The sequence below is a fragment of the Xiphophorus maculatus genome, chromosome 21, assembly GCF_002775205.1.
Source record: "Xiphophorus maculatus strain JP 163 A chromosome 21, X_maculatus-5.0-male, whole genome shotgun sequence".
Taxonomy (NCBI): Eukaryota; Metazoa; Chordata; class Actinopteri; order Cyprinodontiformes; family Poeciliidae; genus Xiphophorus; species Xiphophorus maculatus.
The window spans coordinates 9,186,992-9,212,699 of NC_036463.1; the positions used below are offsets into that span (position 1 = coordinate 9,186,992).

General features: G+C 36.7%; 2 protein-coding genes across 2 annotated transcripts in view; one reads left to right on the forward strand and one right to left on the reverse strand.

The window, feature by feature from the left end:
- The first annotated feature begins 4,191 nt into the window (after positions 1 to 4,191).
- On the forward strand, positions 4,192 to 6,896 carry chst2 (carbohydrate sulfotransferase 2). The gene has a single exon (XM_005798595.3). The coding sequence runs from the start codon at positions 4,745 to 4,747 to the stop codon at positions 6,140 to 6,142; it is 1,398 nt and encodes a 465-aa protein (XP_005798652.1). The 5' UTR covers positions 4,192 to 4,744; the 3' UTR covers positions 6,143 to 6,896.
- A 5,230-nt stretch (positions 6,897 to 12,126) lies between these two features.
- Positions 12,127 to 25,708, reverse strand: part of LOC106699607 (sodium/hydrogen exchanger 9) — a 76,999-nt gene continuing 63,417 nt past the window's right edge. The window contains exons 14-16 of the mRNA XM_023326022.1: positions 25,241 to 25,296; positions 13,437 to 13,542; positions 12,127 to 13,351 (exon numbers count right to left, since the gene is read on the reverse strand). Coding sequence (XP_023181790.1) covers positions 13,187 to 13,351; positions 13,437 to 13,542; positions 25,241 to 25,296 — 327 coding nt within the window. The 3' untranslated portion in view covers positions 12,127 to 13,186. The remainder of the gene's footprint in view (positions 13,352 to 13,436; positions 13,543 to 25,240; positions 25,297 to 25,708) is intronic.

Genomic DNA, 25,708 nt, shown 5'->3' on the forward strand with positions numbered 1-25,708 from the left:
CAGACAGATCTTTCTATAGTGCACAGTGACTCCTCACAACACAGGTTGAGAATATTCTAGAAACAAAAACAGGTATTTTAGTGTCTTCTTTAATATTTTTATTATTTTTTGGTGGGTGAGGCATTATTTGGTGACCCTGAAAAAAGCAAAATTAACTTTTCACAGCTTTCCTTCAGCAAAGGCAATTTTGTTTTGCCATTATTTAATAATGGACAGTTTTGTAGGGTGCATGGCAAATATGTCAACAGATATTGGCACTTTAGGCACTTTATGGATGTTTTTAGCTCCTCTTGTTTGTTGCTTCTGTGAATAGCAGGGCCTGTCAATTTAGATGGTCAGAAACAATTTGCTAGATTTGCAGTTAGATGATATTCTTTTCATGATGAATTACAAATTAGCTGCAGACACTATAATGCAGGCATCGGATTGCCTTGATCTACGTGTCTTGTATCTGTATCTGTATCTATAAACTAAGTGATAAAGTAATTTAAAAAATGGATAAAGCAATACTTCTTGCGGTGTCTTAAGTTTAGGAAACTGTTTTATTTACATTCCTCTCCAACTTCATTCCATACTTGCCTGGTGTGTTCCTTGATCTTTACTGTTTTTTAACAATGATCTCTAACAGATCTTTGAACCACCTTCACAAAGCCTGCATTTATACTTCGATTAATATACATCCATACTTACATACATGCATTCTTTTTAGTGTACAGATGACTTTGTTGTTTGAAATGGAATTCCTTTCATGGTACCAGAGTAAAAGAGACCGAACACAAACGAAAAAACATGTGTCATTTAATCTCAATCTTTTGAAAATATTTTGAACTCTGGTTGTAGCTTGAAAGGAGGTCAAAACATTGATAGAATATAAATACTTTTGCTAGAATCAGTATTTCAGCACATTGGGATAGAAATCATATCAAAGTTTATGTCTGGGTTATTCTGTGCGTTATATTCAGTGGCCGGTAATGGAGGCTTAACTGTGCAATAGATATGTTTGGACAACTATTTGTAAAATTAATTACATCTAGACTGATGGAGTCCATGCCAGGCCATAATGGAGCAGATGTGGAGTTTTCCACCAGCATGTCAGAACACTTACAAACATCTTTAAATATTTTACCAGAGAGGACTGAGGAAGTCCAGATTATTTTGCAGTTTGACAAAATAGTGCTAGTAGCTACAAACATAAATAAAAGATTCTGTCAAAATGAAAGCCTGGCAGGCAGTTGGGTAAAAAGAAGATTTTATATGAAGTTCAGACTCAATCCCTTAAAGTGATTTGATAAGAAGCAGTTCCTTGACAGGCCTATGTGTGCTGTTGGATAAAAAGTAATTCTTTATCCTGCACATTTTATTTGTTCTATATGTTCTATATAAGCAGAGTATAGAAAACTCTACTTATAGAGTAAAGCACTCTACTTGAAAACTCTACTTATAGAGTTTTCTACAAGTAAACTCTGAATTTATCAAATTGAATGATTGATGTATTGATTCAATCCTCTGCTTATGCTTACTGCATTCTCACTTACAGTGTTTCTGTTTTTCTTTATTATTACTATTATATAATGTTCCGTACGTTTTACTACATTCAACTACTTCTACTATTATTTCAGGTTTTATGCTAATTTCTGCTTCTGCTAGTCTGTGCTATAGTTTTGGCTAAATTTAACTCTTTAGCAAAATATTTCTACCATGTATGACTGTAGCTTTCTTTTGCTTTCCCCCTACTTCTTATGCTATATTCTGCTGTTTCTTGCATTTTCTGCAGCAATCATTCTGCAGATATGCATTCTCACGGCTGTTTCGCTATGAACAGCATTTTTTCTAGTTTGACATTACTTATTGACTTCACCTTTTATTTGCTACTACTTATACTGAAAGAAAAAATAAATTGAATGAAACGATTATTTAAAGAATCACTACATTGAAATAGGCCTATGTCTTTAATTTCTGTGGGGGTTTATATAAATGAAATGCGTTGCATTGATTGTGTTATTGTGATGGGTGAATACGCCGTTATCCACCAGAGGGCAGTCTGTTCAAAGTTTTTAGAACATCTGCAAACATTTTTAACTATACTACCGATGAAGCATGTGTCATATTCTTGCGGTCATATTCTTTACAAAGCAAGGAAATGTTAATTCTGTCTTTTAAGATCATTAGGCCTAATTTAAGATTTTGTCTCAAAAAGCTGTGATTGCTATTCCATTGTGATGACTATTTTTTATATACCCAAAAAATATTAAATGTAGTAGATCAAAAGAGTTTTTTGAATTTTATAATGTATGAAAAACCCATGTGGCCATTACAGATGGGCAAACTTATGGTTGGGGTTAAAGGATCATTTCACTCAATCCCCCCCCAGGCTCCTCTGGATGAGCAGGCTTGATAATGCCAGTAAAGGTAAGCTTCTTAGGAAAGAAGAATTTCAGCCAACAGAGGGTGAAGCTTTAAATTTCAGTAAGATGTTTGCCACTTCCTCGGGAAAACTGACAGATATATATATATTTTTACATAAAATCAAACAAAGCAAAACTAAACAGAAAAAGTCCTACAACTGTTTCATTTAGAAACCTGTGTATTTACGCAATTACAGGACGAGGCCACATATTCTCTCTGATGTCTGTATGTTCGCTTTTTAATTAATACAATATATTATCATTTTTGATTCCATATGTGTATATACATTGTCTTTATATTAAAATACTAACTGTGTAATTATTTAAAGTTTTTAATTTAATTTAATTTAATTTTTGTCATTATTCTTTAATGTGTGTGTTTTTGTGCTCCATTTGCTGCTGATACACTAAGATTTTCCCCTAGGGCAGAGAATCACTACCACACTAACGTCTCCAGTCAGTAGTCATAATGTTATGTCTGAACAGATAGAAAAAATAAATCCGGAGACTGAAGTGGTGAAAACGTGCACTTAATCTGGGACGCTGGACCCTAACAACAGACAAGTTTCCTATCTAATCTACAGTACATAAAAGTAGATGAAATAGAACAGCTATTGTATTAAAGTATGGATTTCAGTACACGATGTGATGTGGACCACAATAGGGTAGTGAAATAATGAAGAGCTTCAGATCGCTTTCTCTTGAACTTTTTGTATCTATAAAGGCAGGATGGGTGGAGACCTCTCTGGTTTATAATAAAAGCTTTCACTATGAGCCGTCTCTGCATAACATAGATGTACAACAGTGAGATCAACATCAGACGTTAACATGGCGCCATATTTTGAGTGGCGTTGTTGTCGCGACACAAAAGCGTGTAAAAGGCAATTTTGCAAATTTTAGGCCAAGCTCGTGACCGTGCGATGTGTTGTGATACTGTAGAGAAGCAATAAATAAATAAAATAAAAAAGAAAGAAAGAAGGAAAGAAAGAGAGAAAGAAAGAAGAAACAAATAAAGGTTGACAGAAAGACAGAAGAAAATAGGAATAGAAAAAAGGATTCTAACTGTACAGTTACAAAAGTTATAGTTATGTTGATTATAGCTAATTGTAAAACATTCTCTATGCAGTTTGAAGTTAGTCATGTAAACTGTATGTAATAAGTACATAATTTTATTTTACTACAACTACTACTAATAATAATTATGTTTATTGTTAATGCTCGGTTATTACTATTTTATGTTCATTAAAATTTAAGTGAACATTTGTGACACTTTCCTTTTATAATTTTATTATTATTACAACTTAAAAGATTGTGGACAGTATTAACAAACCTACATTGTTAAGTATCGCAACCAAAACATGTAGCTAATTTTAATGGCTTAGTATATTATTAAAGTTAAGGTACATTTTACGCACATTTAGGTACATTTTACGCCGTCTTGATGCTCGAGCTTATTTTGATTCAAAGATATAGGTCACTTTTGTGTCAGAGGTGGCTTGTATTAATAATAAAAAGGACGCATATTCTATTTTGAATATGAGCTATTTTAAAATTGAGCTGAAAATAAAATTCGGTTAATGTTTTGTTCAGAAAACCCCTCATTTTCCTCGACGAATTTGTCACTCACAATATGGCCCAGAAGCGCACGCCTTCTACTCTTGTATGTGTCTATCTGAGCGGCTCTGGAGACAGACGGGCAAAAAAACCCAATAAAGGAGTTACTTTATCCATTACGTCAATAATTGAACCAATGCAGCGCGTCAGAGGGCGGGCCTCTGCGCCTGCATTTGGACTGAGCCCGTTGAGTGTGTGGCAGTTAGACTAGCAGAGGAGGTCGCTATGTGGGAGATTCTTAAATCCGTGACTACGGATGCAGACTGGGCGCTGCTTTATTGCATCCAGATGATTTAAGCCGTCCGCGCAGGACTCATTTTGATTTGTTGCACCGTGTCTGTGTGTAGCTCTCGCCCGGCTGTGTTTGCAAAGATGCATCAGACAGTATGTGCGCAGAGATGCCCCCGCTGAACATGAGCAATCAGGGCGTCTGTTACAATGAAGAAGACGGCGGCGGCTCCTTCCTGTGTTGTCGCGGATCGTTGCAGCGCTCGGTATGGACAACCTAAACGTCTCCATCATCATCATCACCATCCACCACCGCGCCTATGAGGGACATTGCGCAGTGCAGTGAACGCCGTGAATCGGGTTTTTGGAATATATATTACCTAATCGTCTGTAAAATAAATTCCCAGCACACACATTACAGAGCGCGCCTTGGTGCATTACTGTCAATGTAAAGAGCTCTGCCCAGTGGTGGGAGCCACTCTCTCCAGGGGTTACAGATGAGAGGCAAGCAATACCATCAACCACTGAAGTTGACAGCGCCTTGGGAGAAAGATGCTGGCTTTGGGAGAAAGCTCAAAACCTACAGGAATCATACCAAGATAATAGCACAGCCTGGAATCGTGATGAAAGTGCTGCGCAGGAAGAGGATTGTGTTATTCATGGCCTATTTCCTGCTGCTGGTGCTCACCATGCTCAATTTGGCCAATTATAAATGGACCAAGGAGCCTCAGCAGTGCAACCATCAGATGAGGAGCACCACCTATCAGAGCAGATCGGACATTCGGTTTCTCTACAGGCCCTCCCTGGCTAAGAAGAGACAGCTCATCTACGTCCTGACCACCTGGAGGTCGGGGTCCTCCTTCTTTGGTGAGCTTTTCAACCAAAATCCAGAAGTGTTCTTCTTGTATGAGCCTATGTGGCACATCTGGCAGAAGCTGTACCCTGGTGATGCAGTGTCTCTGCAGGGGGCAGCCAGAGACATGTTGAGCTCCTTGTATCGCTGCGATCTGTCTGTTTTCCAACTTTACAACAGCCCCGGAGGCAAAAACTTTACCTCCTTAGGGCTGTTTGGGGCCACGCTGAACAAGGTTGTGTGCTCCTACCCCCTGTGCTCAGCCTACAGGAAGGAGGTGGTGGGGATGGTGGATGATAAGGTGTGCAAAAAGTGTCCCCCTCAGAGCCTTAGACTGTTAGAGGAGGAGTGCCTAAAGTACAACACTATAGTCATTAAAGGGGTGCGTATTTTGGATGTAAACGTTCTCGCCCCTTTGATGGAGGACCCGTCCTTGGATCTGAAAGTGATCCATTTGGTTAGAGACCCTCGGGCAGTGGCAAACTCAAGGATCAAATCCAGACATGGGCTGATTAGGGAGAACTTACAGGTGGTCCGCAGCAGGGACCCTAAACTGCGCCGGATACCTTTTGTAGATCCCGGCCACAAGGTCAACAAGAAGGACGGCTCCGACTACCACTCCATCGGAGCCATGGAGGTGATCTGCGACCGCACCTCCAGGACTCTGAGGACTGCCTTAAACCCACCAGGTTGGCTGAAGGGGAAGTACATGGCCGTGCGGTACGAGGACCTGGTGGAGAACCCCGTCAAGACCCTGAGGAGCGTTTACCGCTTCGCCAACCTCACCACCAACCATGACATTGAGTCGTTTGCGCTGAACATGACCAGCGGCTCCAGCTCCTCCTCCAAGCCCTTCATCGTCTCCTCCCGGAACGCCACGCAGGCAGCCAGCGCTTGGAGAATGGTGCTCAGCATCCAGCAGATCAAGCAGGTGGAAGACTACTGCCACCACTCCATGTCCGTCCTGGGGTATGAGAGGGTGAGAACAGCCGGGGAGGCCAAGGATTTGAGCAAATCGCTGCTGACGCGCTCCAAACTGTGAAGAAAAATAATAAAAGCATCCTCCTCACCACCAAAGACCTTTTTAATTTAATGTTCATTTTTCCATGCAGTGCCGTTTCCTCTTATTGTGGAATTAAAGCTTTACGTTCAAGTGTTAAAGGAGCTCCGGCTGGCTACATTTGGAATGTATATCTTGTTTTTGAGCTGCAGTTTGTATCTGAGGGGGCTGCTGGGGTCACTTCTTTTATACAGGAACACCGGCTGTGGGACAATGACTTAAGATGGGAAACAAAAGGATAATTTATGTATCTTGGTATTATTATAACACTTCAAAGTTGATGTTTTTGAGGTTATTTTTGAATGTTTAAAATCTTTAAAAAATATATTATTTTTCACTCCATACTGTCTGTACAAGTGAAAAGGAAAACTAGTAGATGAAAGGAAAAAAGTAGTAACAGATTTTAAAAATCATTTTTATTTTTAATACCCCGTTAAAGTCAGAGACAATCAGTGATTTGGTTTGATGACGTGCCATAGTTAGAAGTCTCATCAGAACAGCAGTAGTACTTCATATAGTTTTGTTTTTTACTGTCATTTAATTTTGTCACAACGTCCCTGTAGGACGATGACATGCACTGTGGACTTTTGGTCATAACTCTGGAGCAGGACAACCTCTCTTTGTGTCAGTGTGATCATTCTGTTCTGCCATCTTCAAATGTTTACAATTGCTTGCTCTTATGAAAACACCTGATCTAAAAAAAATATTGCATTGAGTAAAGTTCACAGTAAACAACTTTATGCATCATTTGTGAGTGCAACATTTTCAAACTAAAGAATTATTCAGTCTTATTTTGCTTGTGTCTAGAATTTGAAATGAGTTAGTGCTTTGAAAAATAATTAGTCTCCTACGAGAGTTTCTGCTTTTCACTTTTTTTGACACGCTTATATGTTACAAGATAAAATGTACAAGATAAAATGAGTAAATACATCATGTGCTGTTTAAATTATGATTTGATTTATTTGGGGAAAAAGCTGTTTGAACCAACCAGGCCATATATATATATATATATATATATATATATATATATATATATATATATATATATACATACACCCCCTTAGGCTAATTACTGATTTTGTTGGTGACAATTAGACATTAAATGAATATTTTACATCTCCACGGAGGAATTTTGGCCAGCGCTTCTTTTAATATAGGCCGAGGTACTGCATTTTTGTAGGATTTTTGTCCAGACTTTGATTAGGCCGCTCTAAAATTGTTCTTTTTTTGTTTGTGAGCTATTTGATGGTGTATTAGGGGTGCTTTGTATCATTTTCCTGCTTTGTAATCCAAGAGCACTTGATCTTAAGCTAGTGAAATGAGGGCCATCGGGATTTTTTGCTAGAGAGCAGAATTCATGACTTCATCAATTCTGACAATTTATCCAAGTCCTGATGCAACAGACTCTTACACTACTTTGACTGTTGGTTTGATGTTTGTTCTCTGAAATGCTGTTTTAGTTTCACAGCAGGCTAAACTGGATACATATCTCCCAAAAGTTAGACCTTTATTTTCATCAGTCCATAAAACATGCTCTCTGAAGTATCATAGAGTAGTCAAGATGTCGGTCATGAACAATGACCATAACTGAGGCAAGCGGTCCCTGCGGTGCAGTAGATGAAGTTCTGGGCTGTTTTGTGAACTCCTGGATGAGTTTTTGATGCATTCTTTGTGTTATCATGGCAGGTCTTCCACATCATATAAAACACTGATGTTTTATATGATGTTTATTTATGGATAATGTCTCACTATGGTTTGCTGAGATCTAAAGCTGTAGCTAAGGTTTTGCAACCCCTTTCAGATGAATGATTATCAAGTATTTTGCTTCTCATTTGTTTTTGAATTTCTTCAGCATGGGGAAGACATGTTGCTTTTAAAAAAAAGAAACAATTCTATTTCACAGTCTCATAGGCTCTGGGTGGAGCATGTAAAACTTTACTCAACGTTTGAAGAAATTTAAACATAGCTCAGTCATTATGTAATAAGAGGAGGGCTTGTATTTTGAAATATGACTGGGTTGGTTTGGACGGCTTATTTCCTTAAACAAATGAAATTAAAATTTTCAAAAACTTTATGTTGTATTTACTCAGGTAATCTTTGTTTGATGTTGAAATTACTTTTATGATCTGAAACAACAGAAGTGTGACAGAAAAGTGAAATAAATTTGTAAGGGAGGACAGTTTTTTCACAACACTGTATTTCTGCAAGCAATAGTACCGCCACAATGTCATACATTTGTTGCCAATCCCAATATCCTAGGGATGCCCTGTGGCGTTTGGTAAATATACTTTTTGTTTATGCTCAACGTTAATCGGCATGGGTGGAGTGTGTGCAACTCTTAGGTCTAAACAAGTTTGAGAAGTGATGTTATAAAAATATTTCCCCTTTAAAAATTCCTAGAATCCTTATTTATAGATCCACAGTTTTATTTTGGGGAGTTAAGTAGTGCAGGTGCTTTAATATTTAACAAACCCATATATTTTTATCTGCAGAGCCCTTCTGACTTATACTGAATCCCTTTTACCTTCTTCCATCCACACAAATACCTGCTGGATTATGACCTAGCAACCCAGTTTTATTAATTTAGTTCTGCATGAAATATATGGATGGAATAAAATATCTACATGCCCTGTCAAAATGCTAGGTTACTGTGATGTCACAAAATAATTTTTTCCACATTATATCACATTTATCAGTACAATTCAAGCTAAACTCTTAGAGGAAAACAATCTAGAGAATAAAAATGTGTTGGTTGTGTAAATATGCACAAACTAATACTGAATTGAAACACATTTTGATTTATTTCAAGAATCCAGTCATCTTAACATCCCGCATCTCTCACTTCCATAATGTTTCAAAGGGGAAACAGAAATGCTGTTTTGTGCCCTTCTTGAATTGTGTCCAAATTAATAAATTATGGTTTCATGTCAGCATAACACATTCTTTCACAAGATGTTGAGCAGTTTTAACAGTTCATCAATTGTTTTAAACTTCTATCTTTACACCTTACATTTTAGTCTAGTGTAGTCGTTAGTAGCCGTTATTAAAAGTCATGTAGGGTATGTATTCCAAGACTAGTCAAACCCCTTGTGTCTCTCTGGTCTGGGTTAGTTAACATATTGACTGAGAAATGAGACACTCCTTTAAGTAGCTAAGGCATCATCAGGTCTTACTGATTCCTCAGATGTAAATTAATATACCTATAGGAGATGTGAAAATACTAGCCCTACAACAAATATAATCATAGGTTCTTTTCAATCTCATTAAATGTTAAACATGATACCAGACCAAATAAATTATTACATATTAGACTGTATTGTAATATTTTCTTTCCTGGTGAAATATTTTAAACTGACTTTAAGACAGTTAGAGAGCATACATGATGACAGTGGGGTTATTTTTGCCTTTAACAGTATGCTGACTGTGAAGTATTAAGTTTGTTAATAGATTTGAAAGTGGGCTCCTACCTCTTTTTCCATGTGTAGGAGACCAAAAAACACATTTTTGGTCTGGTTACTTTGCACCCTCTCAGGAACCCCCGATAGAGCTTATTCCTTAGTGTAAATGAGTAAAATGTAGAGTTAGTTCTAAGAATGAGTTGGATTTGGCTTTTGTCTATCTTTGTAAACACACTGAGAAAATGCACATGTGGCTTGATGAGATACATGACTGAGTTCATATAAAAAGCCAAAGCAGAACTGATAAAATGTGTTTTTCTACAACGGAGGGATTTTGATAAGTTCATATCTGCATGAAGAAGTAGTAGTAAAGTAACGGTTGCAAATAAAAGTCTCTCAGGAAAGTTTATGAATATCGTTTTGTCAGACATATTAACTTTTTTATCAGGTGATAAAGAAAAAAAGGGAAAAAACCTAAATAGAGCAGTAAGCTTTCACTATTTACTTCCCATTCGCATCTTTCGCCCCGTCTTACATACTGTTGGACATGGTCAGTGCTTGTAGCTCAGCTTCAGGCTGTTTGCAGAAACAAGTGTGACGTGTAACACATGCATGTCTGGGTCTGAAGTCAAAAGCAAAAACACAGGGCAAAGACACCTAAAAACACCCCTCCTTTACATTAATCGTGATTTTAAAAAATCAAGAACTTAAAAAAAATTAAGTAATAGAAAAGCCTATTAAAACTTACTTTACAGATTAATAAATCAGATCACCATACTAGAGCTTGTTTTTTGAAGTTAAATTCAAAAAGGGAAAAGTCAAATTGTAAGAATTCCATACGCAAAACGTTATAGCTCCAAGCATTTATAAAATAATCTTTTCTGTTACTTTAAAAGTAATGTTTTTTTTTAGCAACAGTCCAGTCAGAAGTATTCCCCATGATGTTTTAAACATTTCTGTTTAAAACATTGTCCTTTATTGGTCATCCTCTCCTATTGGTTTAAAATTATATTTCTCACAAATATGGCGTTATAGAAAATAAATGTTTTTTAAACATCTATATGTAAATGCTTGCAATATATCACTATATGTGAACAAAAGCTATATGAGTTTCACTTTTTAAATATCCTATTCTAATTTATTCAATCAACCAGTCAGATTTTCCATACTTTTTTCAAAACACAGTGGTCTATAGTAAAATACAAAAAAGCAGTATGCAAACTATCATAACACCAATAAATTCTAAAACAAGTAAATAAAATAAAAAAGTAACTGCTAGAATACAAACAAAATGTGCAACCGAGGAAACTTAGATACAAACATAAACAAATAATCAGAGACAGAAACCATATAAAAACATTGCATTCATAAAAAGTACTTCAAGCACAAGACAAATAGAACATTAATCATTTGAGATAAACCTGTCTTGCTAATTTTAAATCCAGTTTTGTGAAAATAACAATAACAAGATTGTTATTACAGAAAACTACAGAAAATGGCATAACTATCAAGAGAAAAATGATGGCATTTACAAAATAAAGGAATTGTTGTTTCTTAGGTTTTGGGGTTGATTCTACTTTCCACTGGCAGACATTGAGCTCTAAAAGCAGGTCCTTGTGTTTGATCAACATCCTCTTCCTATAAATAAATTGATTGGTAACAACTACATCAGTGAGAAGAAAACCCATCGGTAAAACCTTTGTAAGATTGAATGACAAAATTAGGAAGTGAAAATAAGGGTTACAAAACTGAGATTACTTTATTTAAACTACTGTGCATAGCGACTGAAGGCATTGTGTCAGCAAATCAAACTATATTTAGTTTTAGAAAACAGCTCTTTTAAGAATTTTAGTCTGGAGACATATGATCAAAGGCTGTTGTTCTCAGCTCTTTAATCAGAGTGTAACTCTTATCAAGTTTGCTATCAGACTTACATGTTAAATATTTTCAGAAAGCAACAGCTGAAAGAACCACATTCCACAGACGTAGTCATGCATTTGTTGCATAAATAGAAGAGAGATCACTTCAAGGGCAGTGGATGTATTACACAAAGCCTAACCTACAGCAAACTGCACCCTGATTGACTCCAGAGGAATAAAAGTGGGACGACCCAGAGATTTATGAGTCAAAAAGGAAACAACGTGCATTCTATAATAAGAGCCAGAACTGTTACGTTTACAGAATGCTCTTGGATGATAAGGAGGACATGGAGGAAAATGAGTAGGGGAATTTGAAACAGCTGAAAAGGGCAAAATGTAATGAAAGTTTAATCAGGAGATGGGCAGAAAAGAGAAGCAGAACAGGCAGTGAAATAACATCCTGGGTCTGGTGATTCGAAGAAACACTGTGTATGCTGGTGAGGACGTTCACACATTATGTACACATAATACAAGCACAAACGGTTCTTAAGCACCTCTCTCTTCACAGTGTTACGTCCAAGGCAGTCATGTTTAATAAATTAGTCTAATACTGAAAATTTCATTTATTTCAGTAACTCAGTTCATTAGATGAAAAGATTAGAATATTAAAACAGAGCTATAAAAACAAAACAGTTTGAATACAGACATTTTCAATAAAAACTACGTTTAATACCTGCTTAAATGTTATTTTCAAAAAATACTTTGAATTTAACAAATAAGCTTCATTGCAAGACATATTCTAATTCACTGAACATGACTGCATACTAACAGAAAACTTAGTGGAAAACTCACGCTCGAGCTCAACCAATTTGGATTCTGCTCCTCTTCGCTCTTCGTCCAGACTCAGAGATTCTAATTTGGAAATTAAATGCAAAATGTACTTAAATATAACAGCTGGACTTAGGACCATGAGGCAGAAGTAGTCCTTTTTCCTATCATACCAGGTAACACACTTATCAGGAATGTTGTCTCTGGTTCCGGAGTGGCTTACCACAAGGAATGTGACAATTTTATCTGATGTTCTGAATGCTGTGGTGTTTGATAACTTCTGAAGCACTGACTTCATCTGCTCTTGAATGGGCGTTAGGCTGAAATCCTATTGTTCCTGTTGGTTATGGACCTTTTCCTATTATAGTTTATCCTTCCACTCAACTCTTCATTAATATTTTGGATACAGCACACAAAGAACAGCCAGGTTCTTTAGCAACTAACCTGTTGTAGCTTACACTCGTTGTGGAGGACAGTCAAATCGACAGCATCCCCCATGAGTCTGTAGAATTTAATACTCCCATAACATAGCCTCTCTTGTTAAAAAATAATTATCTTTTAATATCGTGTGATATTCCTCTGTGTAATAAATCTATGTATGAGGTTCACTTTTTGAATTGAAATAAATTAACTTTTTGATTCTAATTTACAGACATGCTCCTGCAGATGAAAATAAATTTAAAACAAAGCAGGACAATACATCCAGCAGAGAAACAGGAAGAATGGCAGCCTTCACTAATTGTCTCTTCCTTCCAGCGCGAGTGTGTTTTTGCACACAACTCAACACATGGGGGTTGTGTGACCTTATGCAAGTCACAGTAACAAACTCCCACTCAGTGGCTTTGAAATAAACAGATCATGGTCCCTGCGCTCTGTGGGAGGTGGGGGCTAGCATTAAGGCAACAGGGGGGAATAATAAGGCAAAGTTAGAGTGGGAAAATTCACTCCTCAATGACGTGAGCTGCTCCGGTGCCAAGGCCCAAATCTCCCTCCAGCAGGTCCTCTTGCTGCTCTGACCCAGAGTCGCTTCGTGTGGACGGAAGATCAGATTTGTCCAAATTGAAGTCAAAGTTCTCTGGTTCAGTCTCAAAGGGCTGCTCCTCATCCTGAAAGGTAAATAATAATAGATTGAAAAAAAAAATCTTTTGTTTCAATCCATTCTAAGAAGATTCACTGTAAAGTTTTGATCACCTCCTGCTTTTGGTGGCCACAGAAGACTCCAGCAAACCTACCACACCACTGTGGCAGCGAGTCGGTTAGCGGGGGGCCACAGTGGGTCAGCAGGGGATTTAGATATCTGTAACCTCATTAAGTCAAAAGCATAGTCAGTATAACCAATACAAATCCTTTTATATACTGAAACTGGGAATAAAAGGAGCAACTTTACAGGTTTAATGATGCAATGAAAGAATGTTGGACGATTTGCACAGAAGACTGTCAGTCATTTAGATTTTATTATTATTATTCTGTTTTAGCTGCTGATCTCAAATACCAAATCATGACACTTGACCATGTTTAAAATAGCTGTAAAATCATCTTTGAACAATACTTTAGAGATATGAACTGCCACTGTTTATATATATAAACTTTAGCGATTATTGCACACATATATATCGCTTGTATCTTGATTAAAATAAATACCACACAACACTATCTTAAAATCTTAAGTCTCCCTAAATTAAGCATAGTTCAGATAGTCTTTGAACAGAAGAACCATTATTGAGGCAGCCACAGAACTGGCCTTTATAGAAGAGAGGCAAACACAAAGCCACTGCTGAGACTAAGCCGGAAGAAGTCCTGTTTAGGGTTTGCCACAAACATGATGAACCCAGCAAACATGTGGACCAGAGTTCTCAGGTCAGGTAAGAACAAAACTGAATTGGCCTTCATGCAAAACGCTGCACATCCCACTGAACACACCATCAACAGCATGAAACATGGAGGTGCCAGAGTCATGCTCTGGGGATGCAAGAATGTTGAAGTTTGTCAGACTTTATGGGAAGATGGATGGTGTTACAGTATACCAAACATTCCCAGAAGAAAACTTGTTACAAGCTGCAAAATAAGAAAAGTAGGACAGAAGCTCACCTTCCACCAGCAGAGGACACTGACTGGACTGTCTAGGATCAGTGGTTCTCAACCAACTGACTGAAAAAAAGACATAGATTCACATTCTTGTTTGGGCATGCATACAGAATGTGCACTTATAAAATAGAGTATTACAGTACAGATATTTTGTTTTTCTTTAAACCTGACAGGCACCTTAATATTCTAACCATTTGTCTAGAGCTGTCAGTATAAAGCAGCTGCTGCAGGCTTCTTTAATTTTAACAAGGTGAATTCTCTGAATGGCATGAGAGAATAACCTAAAATCAGTCGATATGAGCTTATCAGTTGGTCCTATGACAATATTTGACATTGACCTCATTTCTCGTTCACTTTGAATCAGCCTGAAAACTGGTGAGTTCAGCACAGCAGATGCTTTGCATGTTCCCTGTGCCAGACACTTGTCAATACTGAGATTCTTTGTAAACATCAGTGAAATAAGCAAGGATTTTCTAATCCATTAAATAATTTTAAAAATCACGATGCAACCTGTTGAGGGTGTAAACTGTGATTTATATCTGTGTGGCCAATGCTGTTTAAGTATAAATGTGCCTAAAACATGAAGGTTAGTACAAAGTAGTTCTATGTATTACTTTATGCTACTTTAACTCCAAAATGTAGATAGCTACACATTGTAGCAAAAGTATAAGCACACTCCAAAAATATCTGTGTTTAACATATTTACACACATGGATATTTATTCATTTTAATTCATGTCAAAACTATCTATTCATCCCTCTATCAAATTTAGAGTTGTAGCACAAATGACAGTCTATGAACGCACTTGCCAGGCACTGTGTTTACCCTATCTTTGAATCACTACTTATATGCTGTCTCATGGCTTAAACCAGCACATTTCAACAACTTCCATAAATTCACATGATGTAAAGCTAAAATGATGGACCTCTTTGCAGATAAGCCCAGCAGGCCTTTTCTTTTATGAGGTCATTAAGAGCCAATAGCCTCTTTTGTTACAAGACAGAAAGCTCCATATTAGTCATTACCAGCTCTAGGTACTTGTGCTATTTTTAATTTGGATATCTAAAGGGTTCAAATATATTTCATTTCACACCAATGTGCATGCTCTTATCAGCTACGGGGATCTCTGAAAGTTAGACAGAGATAAAAATAAATTGTGTTAGCTTATTTCAGGAAATCAGGTCGATGTGGCTCTTGATTAAAATCAGAAACAAGGCCACAATTAGTCTCTAAAAGTGTTTTAGAGCTGATGCAAAGCAATGCAAAGAGTCACGTATTGGATGGGTGTAGGGAATAACTGCAGACAGAAATGATGTGTTAATGTTAAGAAAGGATATCAACAGGCTTAATGCGTAATAAGACTGTGAGAAGACTCCAAAACCTCCCTAATCAAGGCAGTTAGTGACAGCATATTCCATTAAACACTTGATCCTGGATCCCCTTTATTACAGCTCCTTAAGTGTGACGGCACACTCATTAGCTCTCAGCTGTAGAAGTTCTGAGAGTTCTAATTATTAGCCACTTTCCTAGTTCTGGTTGTTCCTTATGAAGAAAGAGAAAAAGCCCTGCTTCACCTTTGTCATCCTAATGGGACAAAAGCAACAATTTATACCTCTGAGTGTGCAATGGATAATGTGGGACGTAAAACTGCACAATTTCCTGACGTAAAGAAGACAAAAAAAACAATCAAATGAAAGAAAACAATTATCTTATTCATCAGCAATGAATAAAGGGTTAGGATTATAGGCTTCTTTGTGTTCATCATCAGGATTCATTTAAGAGTCTCAAAATTAGGAAAGGAGAGAACAAAAGAGGGTACAGGGATTTTCAGGTGGAGCAGTCAGTATGGTGTCCTCCTGTTCCGTGCTACAATAATACAGCTCGGCGGATGGTTGTTATTGCTAGAGCTCCTCCTTGCTTCAAGGAGGTGTTGAATTAGATTTGCGTAAAAATGTGCTGAGTAGTTCTGAGCTGGAAAAAGCCGAGCTGCTGTTTCAGCCACTCTTATCCACGTCTCCCCTCAACCACCTCTCATTAGTCTTGGAAAACGTTTTTCACAACTATCATACCTTTAAGGTTTGACAACCTTTTATGTCGTTTAGTGTGACCATCTATGCAAACAGTGGCAAAAAAAAAACCAAAACAAAACAAAAAAAAAAATATCAGGAAATATTTTGCTTTTCTTTGCAAAATTGAGAGTTAGATTGGCACAGATTCTTAGGTGTGCAGCCATTTTACACACAAGTGTGCTCTCATCTAAATCATTCCAATGAAGCTCTGGTTCTATGTTAAGGGTAGTGTCGAGTTTTTTGCAGTCTCTACTAGTTTTTTATTTTGCGTGCATGGCTAATGATGTTCTGAGTTTATTTATCATGAATGTCACAAACTTAATCTGAGTTTGATGTGATTAAATTACAGTATAAAAGCATAATCACTGTCAAATGTTTACAGGTTTACAGCTAGAAGTTTTACTCCTGACAAAAGCTGCCTCTCCTTTTTACTTTACAAGATAGAAAGGACTTATCTCTGTTGAATCTCTTAAAAATTTCTTACAGCTCCATATTTTCAGAAAGTTCAAAATGAACTCTTTTTAGGTTATAAAGTGTGGCTGCTGCGACGAGTCAAAAACAAAGAAACAAAAAAACATTCTAACTTCAAAGCCAAAATGTGCCGCGTGCACAGGAGCTCAATCCATCTTCCACTCATGTCTAAACAGCTTCATTGTCTCTAATGAATGCATCCGCACAGTGTGATGCAAAATTGCAAAGACTTTCAGTATGTAAAGAAGAGCCTGCTCACTTGTTCTTCATAGGATTTGTCTGACCGCAGTTTGATCCAGCTTTGTCTACTAGAACAGTATCACGCGCCGCTTTCTAAGGTGAAATTATTTCTGGTAGAATTTACTTATTTTGGGTGCTAGGAGTGTGTGCACCATGTGAAGAGTGGTTGTCCTTGGTTCTACTTCGATTTATTTCATGTTCAATTAAGGCCACTTGAGCCTAAAAAGTTTCTTTAAAAAAAGTTTTTTCGAGTATTGGAAAACATTTCTCCAGAGTATGCTTGAAAATATTGATGTGTTTAAGTATTTTAGCGGTGTTTAATCTGCTTGTCGATCAAAAATCTGGCAAGTTTATAGAGGAATCAAATAATGTTTAGATAACAATCAGAAGCAAAGAATAAATACTAAAATTAGGTACGCAAAGGTTTTTTGTTCCATTTGCAGCAGAAAGTGAATTTGATTTTTTCAGTCCTGGACCAAAACATATCCTGATGTTATTTTGCATGTTTGTGATTTTGATTAAAACTTATAACATACAATAAGACAGGATTTTGTCAGTACTGGAAGAGGCAATCACAAAGAATGCTTCAAACTATGAAAACCTGGCAAGGAAGTGAGCAATAAATTACAAAGGACTCCCAGAACCTAAAACAATAAACAGGACATAAGGCACACCCTCTAAAAATTGAAATCACAAGTGGTCATACTTTCCAGTGACCAGAATACAGCACAGTTGGATTTGGTGTCAGCCAAAAGGTGTTTGGGTTGAGTCCAAACTGTCTTGAATGGATAATTGATTCCATTGCTTTTCTATAAAGCCTGAAAATGAATCCTCCCTTTTTGTTTATAACCTATATTTTGGACATGCAAGGAACATCTAGTCTGACAAGTTAATTGATCCAAAACAATTTGTCTTTGGTTGATTATATCTTTGTTGTATCAGTGCATCTTAGCAATAACACTTACTATTATACTGTTGGAGAGAGTGTTGACTTTACCTTGAAAGTGCCAGATTTACAAGAAAATCACATTTGAGGGTTAAGCAGCAGAGTTGAGTGTGTGTGTAGAGTCTATGAAAACTTGCCATATTCACTCTGGCAGTACCAAATGTCTTATTCTATTGTTGACTATGTATTAATGCCATTTGTTAGATTGGATTTTTGGAATTGTAAGATAAAATGACATATTTATGATTTAAAAGTTTGCTAATTTAACACACAGAAGCCTATGGTATTGCCACTGGCTGCATAATCTCATCTCAGTATCTCTCTCCACTAAAATCGCCTCCAATTGAAGACGAACTTTGTATTTCCATTGAGGGAGAAGGTATCCCACACTGTCACACTGCCTCCACTGTTTGAAATTAGGGAAGAATAGACTTTCAGCAGCACAACTTCAGATAATCAACTCTGCTGCTCAACCAACATATTCATTTTCCTTACAAAGGAAAATAAACAGGCTTTCTGACAGTATGAGTAAGATTTATTGCCAAGAAGTGCTGTACAAGAAGTTTCTTGTAATAACAAGAAAAACATCGAACAAACACAAGTTCCAGTCCTTTACTGCTTCACTGCTATGTGAAAGTGAAAGATGACATAAATCATTTTTGATGGGTAAGGATGGCAAATGGCTGACATTTAGTTCCATGCAGTCATTGCCAAAGTTTTTACAAATGACAAAAAGTTGTTCTGTATGTTTTGTTTTTTTTAATTCACTCTGGCAGGCTTGATTTCAGATGATTGGCCACATCCTGACTGAGTGACTGTGATCCATTCTTGTCTCAAGTGCTTGGAATTGAGCATAATTTCTGTTTTCGTTTTTATCCAGAGGCGTCTTATGAAAATTGCACCGATTCTCAATGAGGTTAAGATTTAGGGAGTTTCTTTGACACAGGTTCAAACTCTCAGTTCTTTAGAGATTTTGTTATCACTTCTGTGTTCTGCCATGGTGCCTAATGGTACTGGAAACTATTTCATTCACCAGTGCCTACATTGTTTGAAGGAGATACTCTTGGAGGGGGCTTGATTCCTACATAAAAAGTGGTCTTTTACAAAACAGTAAAAGACATGGGTTGCATTATTCTGCAGACATATTGTTTTCCAGATTTTTCACTCTTTCCTTGTACTTCCTGCAGATCCTATATTCTATCATTGATGTGCTTTTTGAAAAGGAGTGACCTCTTTGCTGTCTTTTCTTCACAAGTCTGCTGTCCAAAAGAAAAGTGTCCCCACTGCATGGTGTTGCCACCACCATGTTTCACTGGGTGAAAGGGTGAAATGCAGTGTTAGTTTTCTACTAAAGATGCAGAAGGGCAGATGCAGCCTTCTGCATGGACGGTGAAGTTCTTGATATTAACCTGTTCCTAGCAGTTTTCTTTCACGTGATGCAATGCTAATAGTGTAAACTTTACAAAAAAGGTGACCACTGGTAACAGATAAAATTATTTTAATGACCTCTAATGACATCTTACTAAGAGTTTACTATGTCTGCCTCTGCTTTTAGTTACTGTTTACTGATTATTTTGTGCGATGGGAAAATGAGTGCTGATAAACTGAACGTGTCAAAGCTCCTAAAATGTTGTTTTTGTTATGGAAAGGGACGAGCTGGTTATGAATATCAAGCTTGTGAGATTTTTTTTTTCTGACTTCCTTGATCTTATCATCATATTTATAGTGGGTTTCTATATATAGGTCGGGAAATTTGTTTGACCAGACTGGAATTTTACCATGAGGAATAGATTAACATAGCCTAATTTATACAGTACTTTTTGTTGTTAAAGTTTCCTATGTTGGAGTTATTTAGTTTGGCATATCAAAAATTGCAGTTTTTTTTTGCTTGACGTCAGAGAGCAGACCACAAGGTAACAAGAAGAAGTAAACTTGGTGAAGATGAAGCCGTGATTGACAAGACTAGTTGTATCCATAAAGAAGACCTTAGGATGCCAATTAACTCTAGCTTTAGAGCATTAATGTAAAAGTTATTGTCAATGATGTTGCTCCCTCTTGCATAGCAGTTTTGCCTGCGCAAGTGGAAATATCTAAATAAGGCTCCGCTGATCTCCACTGAAACTCTTACTACTTGTTTTTCAAACACATTTCCCAAGGTTTTAATAAGTTACAGCTTCAAAATTGCTAAAATTTTCCATCATGTCATTTATTTGCTTAAGTAATTTAGATGTGATGTCAGAGATTAAACATGGAATTTACATTTTTCTTTGTTCTCAAAGCAGAAAAGTTCCAGTCATGGAAAACAAGAAGAGCCAATTGTGCAAACTAAGAGTGCCACTCGTCTCTCTTCATAAGATGATGTTGTTTCAAAACTATAGCCATTAAGCTGCAAGTGACATGTTTGTTAACATAGTCCCTGCAGTCTGTACTGTAAAATACAAAAATACATAATTATGGAGCCAATATAAGATTGCAGAATGATTCTTCTTATCAGTTTTAATTATAAATGAGTAGAAAATGTTATGTCTTTTTGTTTCAAACAGGTGTAAGTACAGTAAAATTGTTATTTAAGTCTGCCCATGTCTAATATCCAATAATTTACATTTTGCCAGCATTATTCACTGAGAAAAAAAAGGTTATGTATGTTTTAACACTGTTTGACATTAAGTCAGAGTACATTTTCTTGCTCTAGGTCATAATTTCAGCTTACTCTTCCTGACAGAACTGGTGCAACTGAGTTACGTTTGTACACCGCGTTTCTCACACACACCATTTTTTTCTCTGCCCACAATTTTTCTATGGGACTGAGGTCAGATCTTTGTATTCTTAACTCCAAAACATTCTATTTGTGGTCCTTAAAACCACATTGTGACTAATTTGGTGATTTAATTCAAGTTATTTTCTTTTTGGATGTCCCATTATTGCCCAATCATAGTGTCGTTTATTTTGTGAAGTGCACTAGTCTGTCCTTAAGCAAAAAACCTCTACAACCCCAAACTTTACCCCAGTTTCACTGGGGCTAATGGAACTCTTTCATCATTTTTATAAGGTTTTTGGCTTTCCTACTGGGACTGGAACACATACTTTGGATATAACATGGTAATCTCTAAGACAAAGAACTGCATGTGCTACTGTAAATAAAGGTTACCCGCCAAAGCCACATCACATTCACAGAAAACACCAACTTTAAATTTCTTAACCATGGGTGGCCGTCGAGATGCCCGACACTAAGCAAGACCACCTGTTTCCAGTCTCTAAAGTTGCAGCATTCAAACCAGATCAGCAGCAAACATCAAACAGACTTTGATCTCCATCTAAATGAACACCTAGGAGTATAATGTTTGTCTAAATGTGTCCCACACCCAGGTCTACAGCGTAGATAGTAAAGCAGGGTGGGAGCAGCAGATTGCCTGGAGGTTTGGACACCTGTGAGTAGAGCTGGAGTTTGACTTTGTGGCAGCAGGATTTACTGCTCCACCTGAAATCACCTTCACATTGTGTGTGTGTTTTCCCACCGTCATTATGAAACACTAGACAGAAACGTCTCTTTCATCCTGTTCACACTTTCTCTCATCTTCGCACCTTGCCTCTAATTTGCATAAGGATAATACATAAAAATCAGCTCTCCCACATATGTGCAAATTAACTCATTATGTGTACTTTTAAACCACGACCACTGGGAACAGTTTGTGCAAAACATTATAGGAATGAGCTTCAGTGATTAAATTGAACTCTGAAAACGTCTCACGATTTTGACTAAAACGTTTTTAAAATGAACTCTCAATAATGAGAGAAAGCTTATTCTTGAAAAAATGTCTTTCAACCACAACTTTCAGAATACTTGCTTGGGATATTAGGTGGACGATTTTATTTGTCAAGTGGTAGAAAATGACATGATTTTTTTAAACATATAAAACTAAAATGTTTTGTGTACATATCAGTTCAGCCCGCTTTACTCTGATAACCCTGAATAAAATAAGTCATTTTCTAATTGTGTGAAAATGAAAGTAGGTGCTAGTTCATTTTTCTCCTTCTTTCACAAATACTATTTCAAACAGGTGTAAGTACAGTAAAATTGTTATTTAAGTCAGCCCATGCCTAATATCAAATGTATGTAGTCATTAAGTGCACTGAATTGTGATTCTTTAAAAGTACTCAGGCTGAAAATAAGTGACAGGGACAGTTTCATTTGCAAAAAAAAGAAAATTCTGTAAAAGAAAAGTTACATTAAGATTTTGATAAACTTTTTTTTGTCTTAGCTTATGCTACTTTGTGTTATTCTATCAGATGAAACGCTAATTAAAACACATTGAAGTTTGTGGTTGCAATCTGACAGTATAAAAAAGTTCAAGGTGTATTTTTGAAAGGCACTTTTGAATCGTCATATTTTGGTATTCTACTATAGCACTAATCAAGACAGCAAACACCTTGCTTTACAAAAAGTAAATGTTCGTAAAGGGTGCAACTAATTAAAAACCAGCTCAGGCACAAAAATAAAACTCATAATCAGCTTCAATGTATTCAACGGCATTCCCTACTTCTTTATTCTGTGCTTCGGCAGCATGAACTCAAACAGTGCTTGATTAAAACCTGTCTGATCCTAAAAGAAAATATAATGCTCATCCTCATTATGTAAATGGTTGCTGTCCTGTTTTAAATTATTCCCAAAAAGGGCTCAATACATGTGAATTCTTTTTTAAAAAGATGTCTGACATGAGCATAGATGTCTTCGGTTGTAAAGTGTTGTGTTTCTTTAAAACTTGGCAGGCAAAGTAAAACTGCACTAACACCATTCTGCGTGAGTGTGGGTGAGACAACATCAAACTGTGAGGAGGCATTTCAGTGGCAGGAACATGGAGATGTGTGAGAGCAAGAAGGAACAATGTGACGGCCCATTTTTTTCTGGAATATCTGTTTCATTTTATAGGGCAAAATCGTTTCTAAGGATACACTGTACACTATGCAGGTATATGACAGTTTTTGGCTCTGTCTTTAGTAGCGACCTTCATGAGCATCAAATGGAAATTATGTTGCCATTTTTATAGTATTATAGTATTAACTAAACAAAACTGGGACAAATTGTGTGATCTTTAAAATATTATATATATATTGATATATATATTCTCAGTTTTTCACAGATTTCTTCGTACGGCATGGCTAAAATATTCAAAAGAAAATGCGACTTTTTTTTTTTTAGATATGTACGTCCAATACTATTAGAGATGCTATTGGCTGGTGTTTACAAAGCAGCCAAAATAACACCAAAGACTATCTATTACAGACAGAAAAAAGTACATTCACCAGAAAAACTGCAGCAAGAACATTAAGAGCAGCAGGTGTGAGAAGACTGGAATAGATGTAACAATGCATAAAAAACACATTAACCACAAGCAGAAAATAGATAAGGAAAGCAAAGTGCAAAAAAAAACAAGTAGAAAACAAGACAAAATATTCTAAAGAAATTAGCAGAATGAGAAACCCTAATTACAAAGAAACTAAAATAAAGAGAGATAACTTAGTGCAAACATAATAGACACAAAGCAACAGAAAAGACTTGTAAAAAAAAAAAAGTAAAATGCAAAAATAATGCAAATCAGAGCTCTCTGTGCAGCAGCCTGCTGCTGCATCCATTTCGATTCTTATTCTTTTTCCATTTATATGTGCTCACAGTCCTATAATTAACACAGATTCATCAAAACACACAAAGCAGTCATCTGAATCTATGCATGTTCAGCTCATCCTGTTGCAGAAATGACTGACGCACAGCAAAATGATCTCCTTTTCACTAAATACGTCCAAGTAAGGAGGCCAGCTCATGAGAGAAATTTGATTATTTTAAATTGAATGCGTTTTTGTGAAATTTCACTGAAAGGTCCAACACTAGTTTATTACAACTAACTAATTTGACTGTCTGCTTTGCTGTCAAGAATCTGAATCACCCTGTAAAAATCCAAACATTTAGTCTTCATTTCAGATTTCTTGCATGTTTCAATAACGCTTTTTTTTAATGTTCAATACCTTTCTCTGCTATTGTGTGAACATTTTGCTAATGCTTTGCAAATTTGTGAAAAAATACATTTCAATCTTCCTGAAAACTGGCATAATATTTGCTAAGCGTTTCGTAAAACAACAGTTCCTCTTGTTGTTTCATTAATTTAATTTTCTATTTTGTTGCTCCTGAAACAACAACTCTGCTTTCTTGGCAACTCAGTTAGCATTTACAGAGAGTCTAGTTCAGATGTAAACATTAACCCCAGAATAAGCGTCTAAGAACTCTGGAGGTTCACAGATAAACTACGCCTATCTGATTAACATAAGAACTGGTGTGATGCCATGATAAGAGTCTCTTATCATGGAATTAAAAAAATTGATGAGTTGGAACATGTTGGTTGTTGCTGTGCTTGCATCCATGCTGTGACACCATTCTGGTTCACAGATCTATGAACAATTCTTCCAGCCTCGTGGTTTCCGTTTTATTATACCATCTGTGATCTCCAGTCAAGCTAAGAAGAGATCTAAAAAATCACTTGAGTGACTTGGTGAATAATTTGATAAAGCCTGATGCCTTCAAGATATAGGGGTTTGTTTATCATAAGTCATTTGTATAGGAGGAAAAGGCTACAAGTTTGTAAATTCAAATATGAGAAGTAATTGAGCTGATGAGACATGATTTCAACAAACATGCTGCAGGTTATCCGCTTGTAATTGAATAACTAGCAGGTCCAGATTTAGCCCAGCTAAATCTTGAGTTAAGCATGTGAGTATAGAAGATGTGGTAGCAGATTTTGACAGAAAATCAGAAAGCTAATTTTTTTTTTCGCATATTTATCAGTGTTTATTGTATTCATATTATGTGGTACTTGAAAATTATTACAAATCACTTTGTTAGCTTGCATAGTTACAAAGTGATTTGTTCTACAAGAACTAAAAACTGAAAGTTTCTCCTACATTTCTGTAAAACAAAGAAAATTCACAATTATTAAATTTGATAGAGCTTCAGTAAGATTTGGATAAAATCTGTGGTACTGACTTATACCACAGGTTTTCTCTTTAGTCACCAACAGTGATCATTATTTATAATAAACTTACCATGCGATACTATGATAAAGACCAGTGCATTAACTATTGTGAGTAAAAGCACAACCAGGAGTCTTTCAGATAAAGAAAAGGCGGTGAAAGGATACCGGTGGTCCAGACGGTGCCATAGGCTTTGTGATGTGTCCTGCCTCTCCGTATCAACCTGTAGACCAGAAGAGAAGCAATATTACTCTTTAGCCACAAAAACACTCTCTAAAGTGTCTGCTGTGTGATGGGAAGTGATGAAAACCGGCACTCCTGGACAGCCTGGGCTATATCCACTCATCTTCACTTATACAAGAGAGACCTCTGGGCGGCCATAGTGGAAACATCACAATCTCATAACCTGCACAATCCCTAAAGTGCAGCTACAGTGAGACCACAGCCTGAGATTCTCCTGTACGGACTCACTCCCTGGGCAAGGTTACAAACACAACAGAACATGGCCTCGTACCTCCAGCGGGATGCATCTCTAGCCTTGACAGCCCCATCTTTCTTTTGCCAATCAATGCAAAAGAGATTCACAGACTTCTTCTGATTCATAGCATGCAAATAAGAGAAAGGTTACAAGGAAA

Excerpts from the sequence above, each read along its gene's own strand:
- chst2 (XM_005798595.3), top strand. The coding sequence starts at position 4,745 with ATGAGAGGCAAGCAATACCATCAACCACTGAAGTTGACAGCGCCTTGG.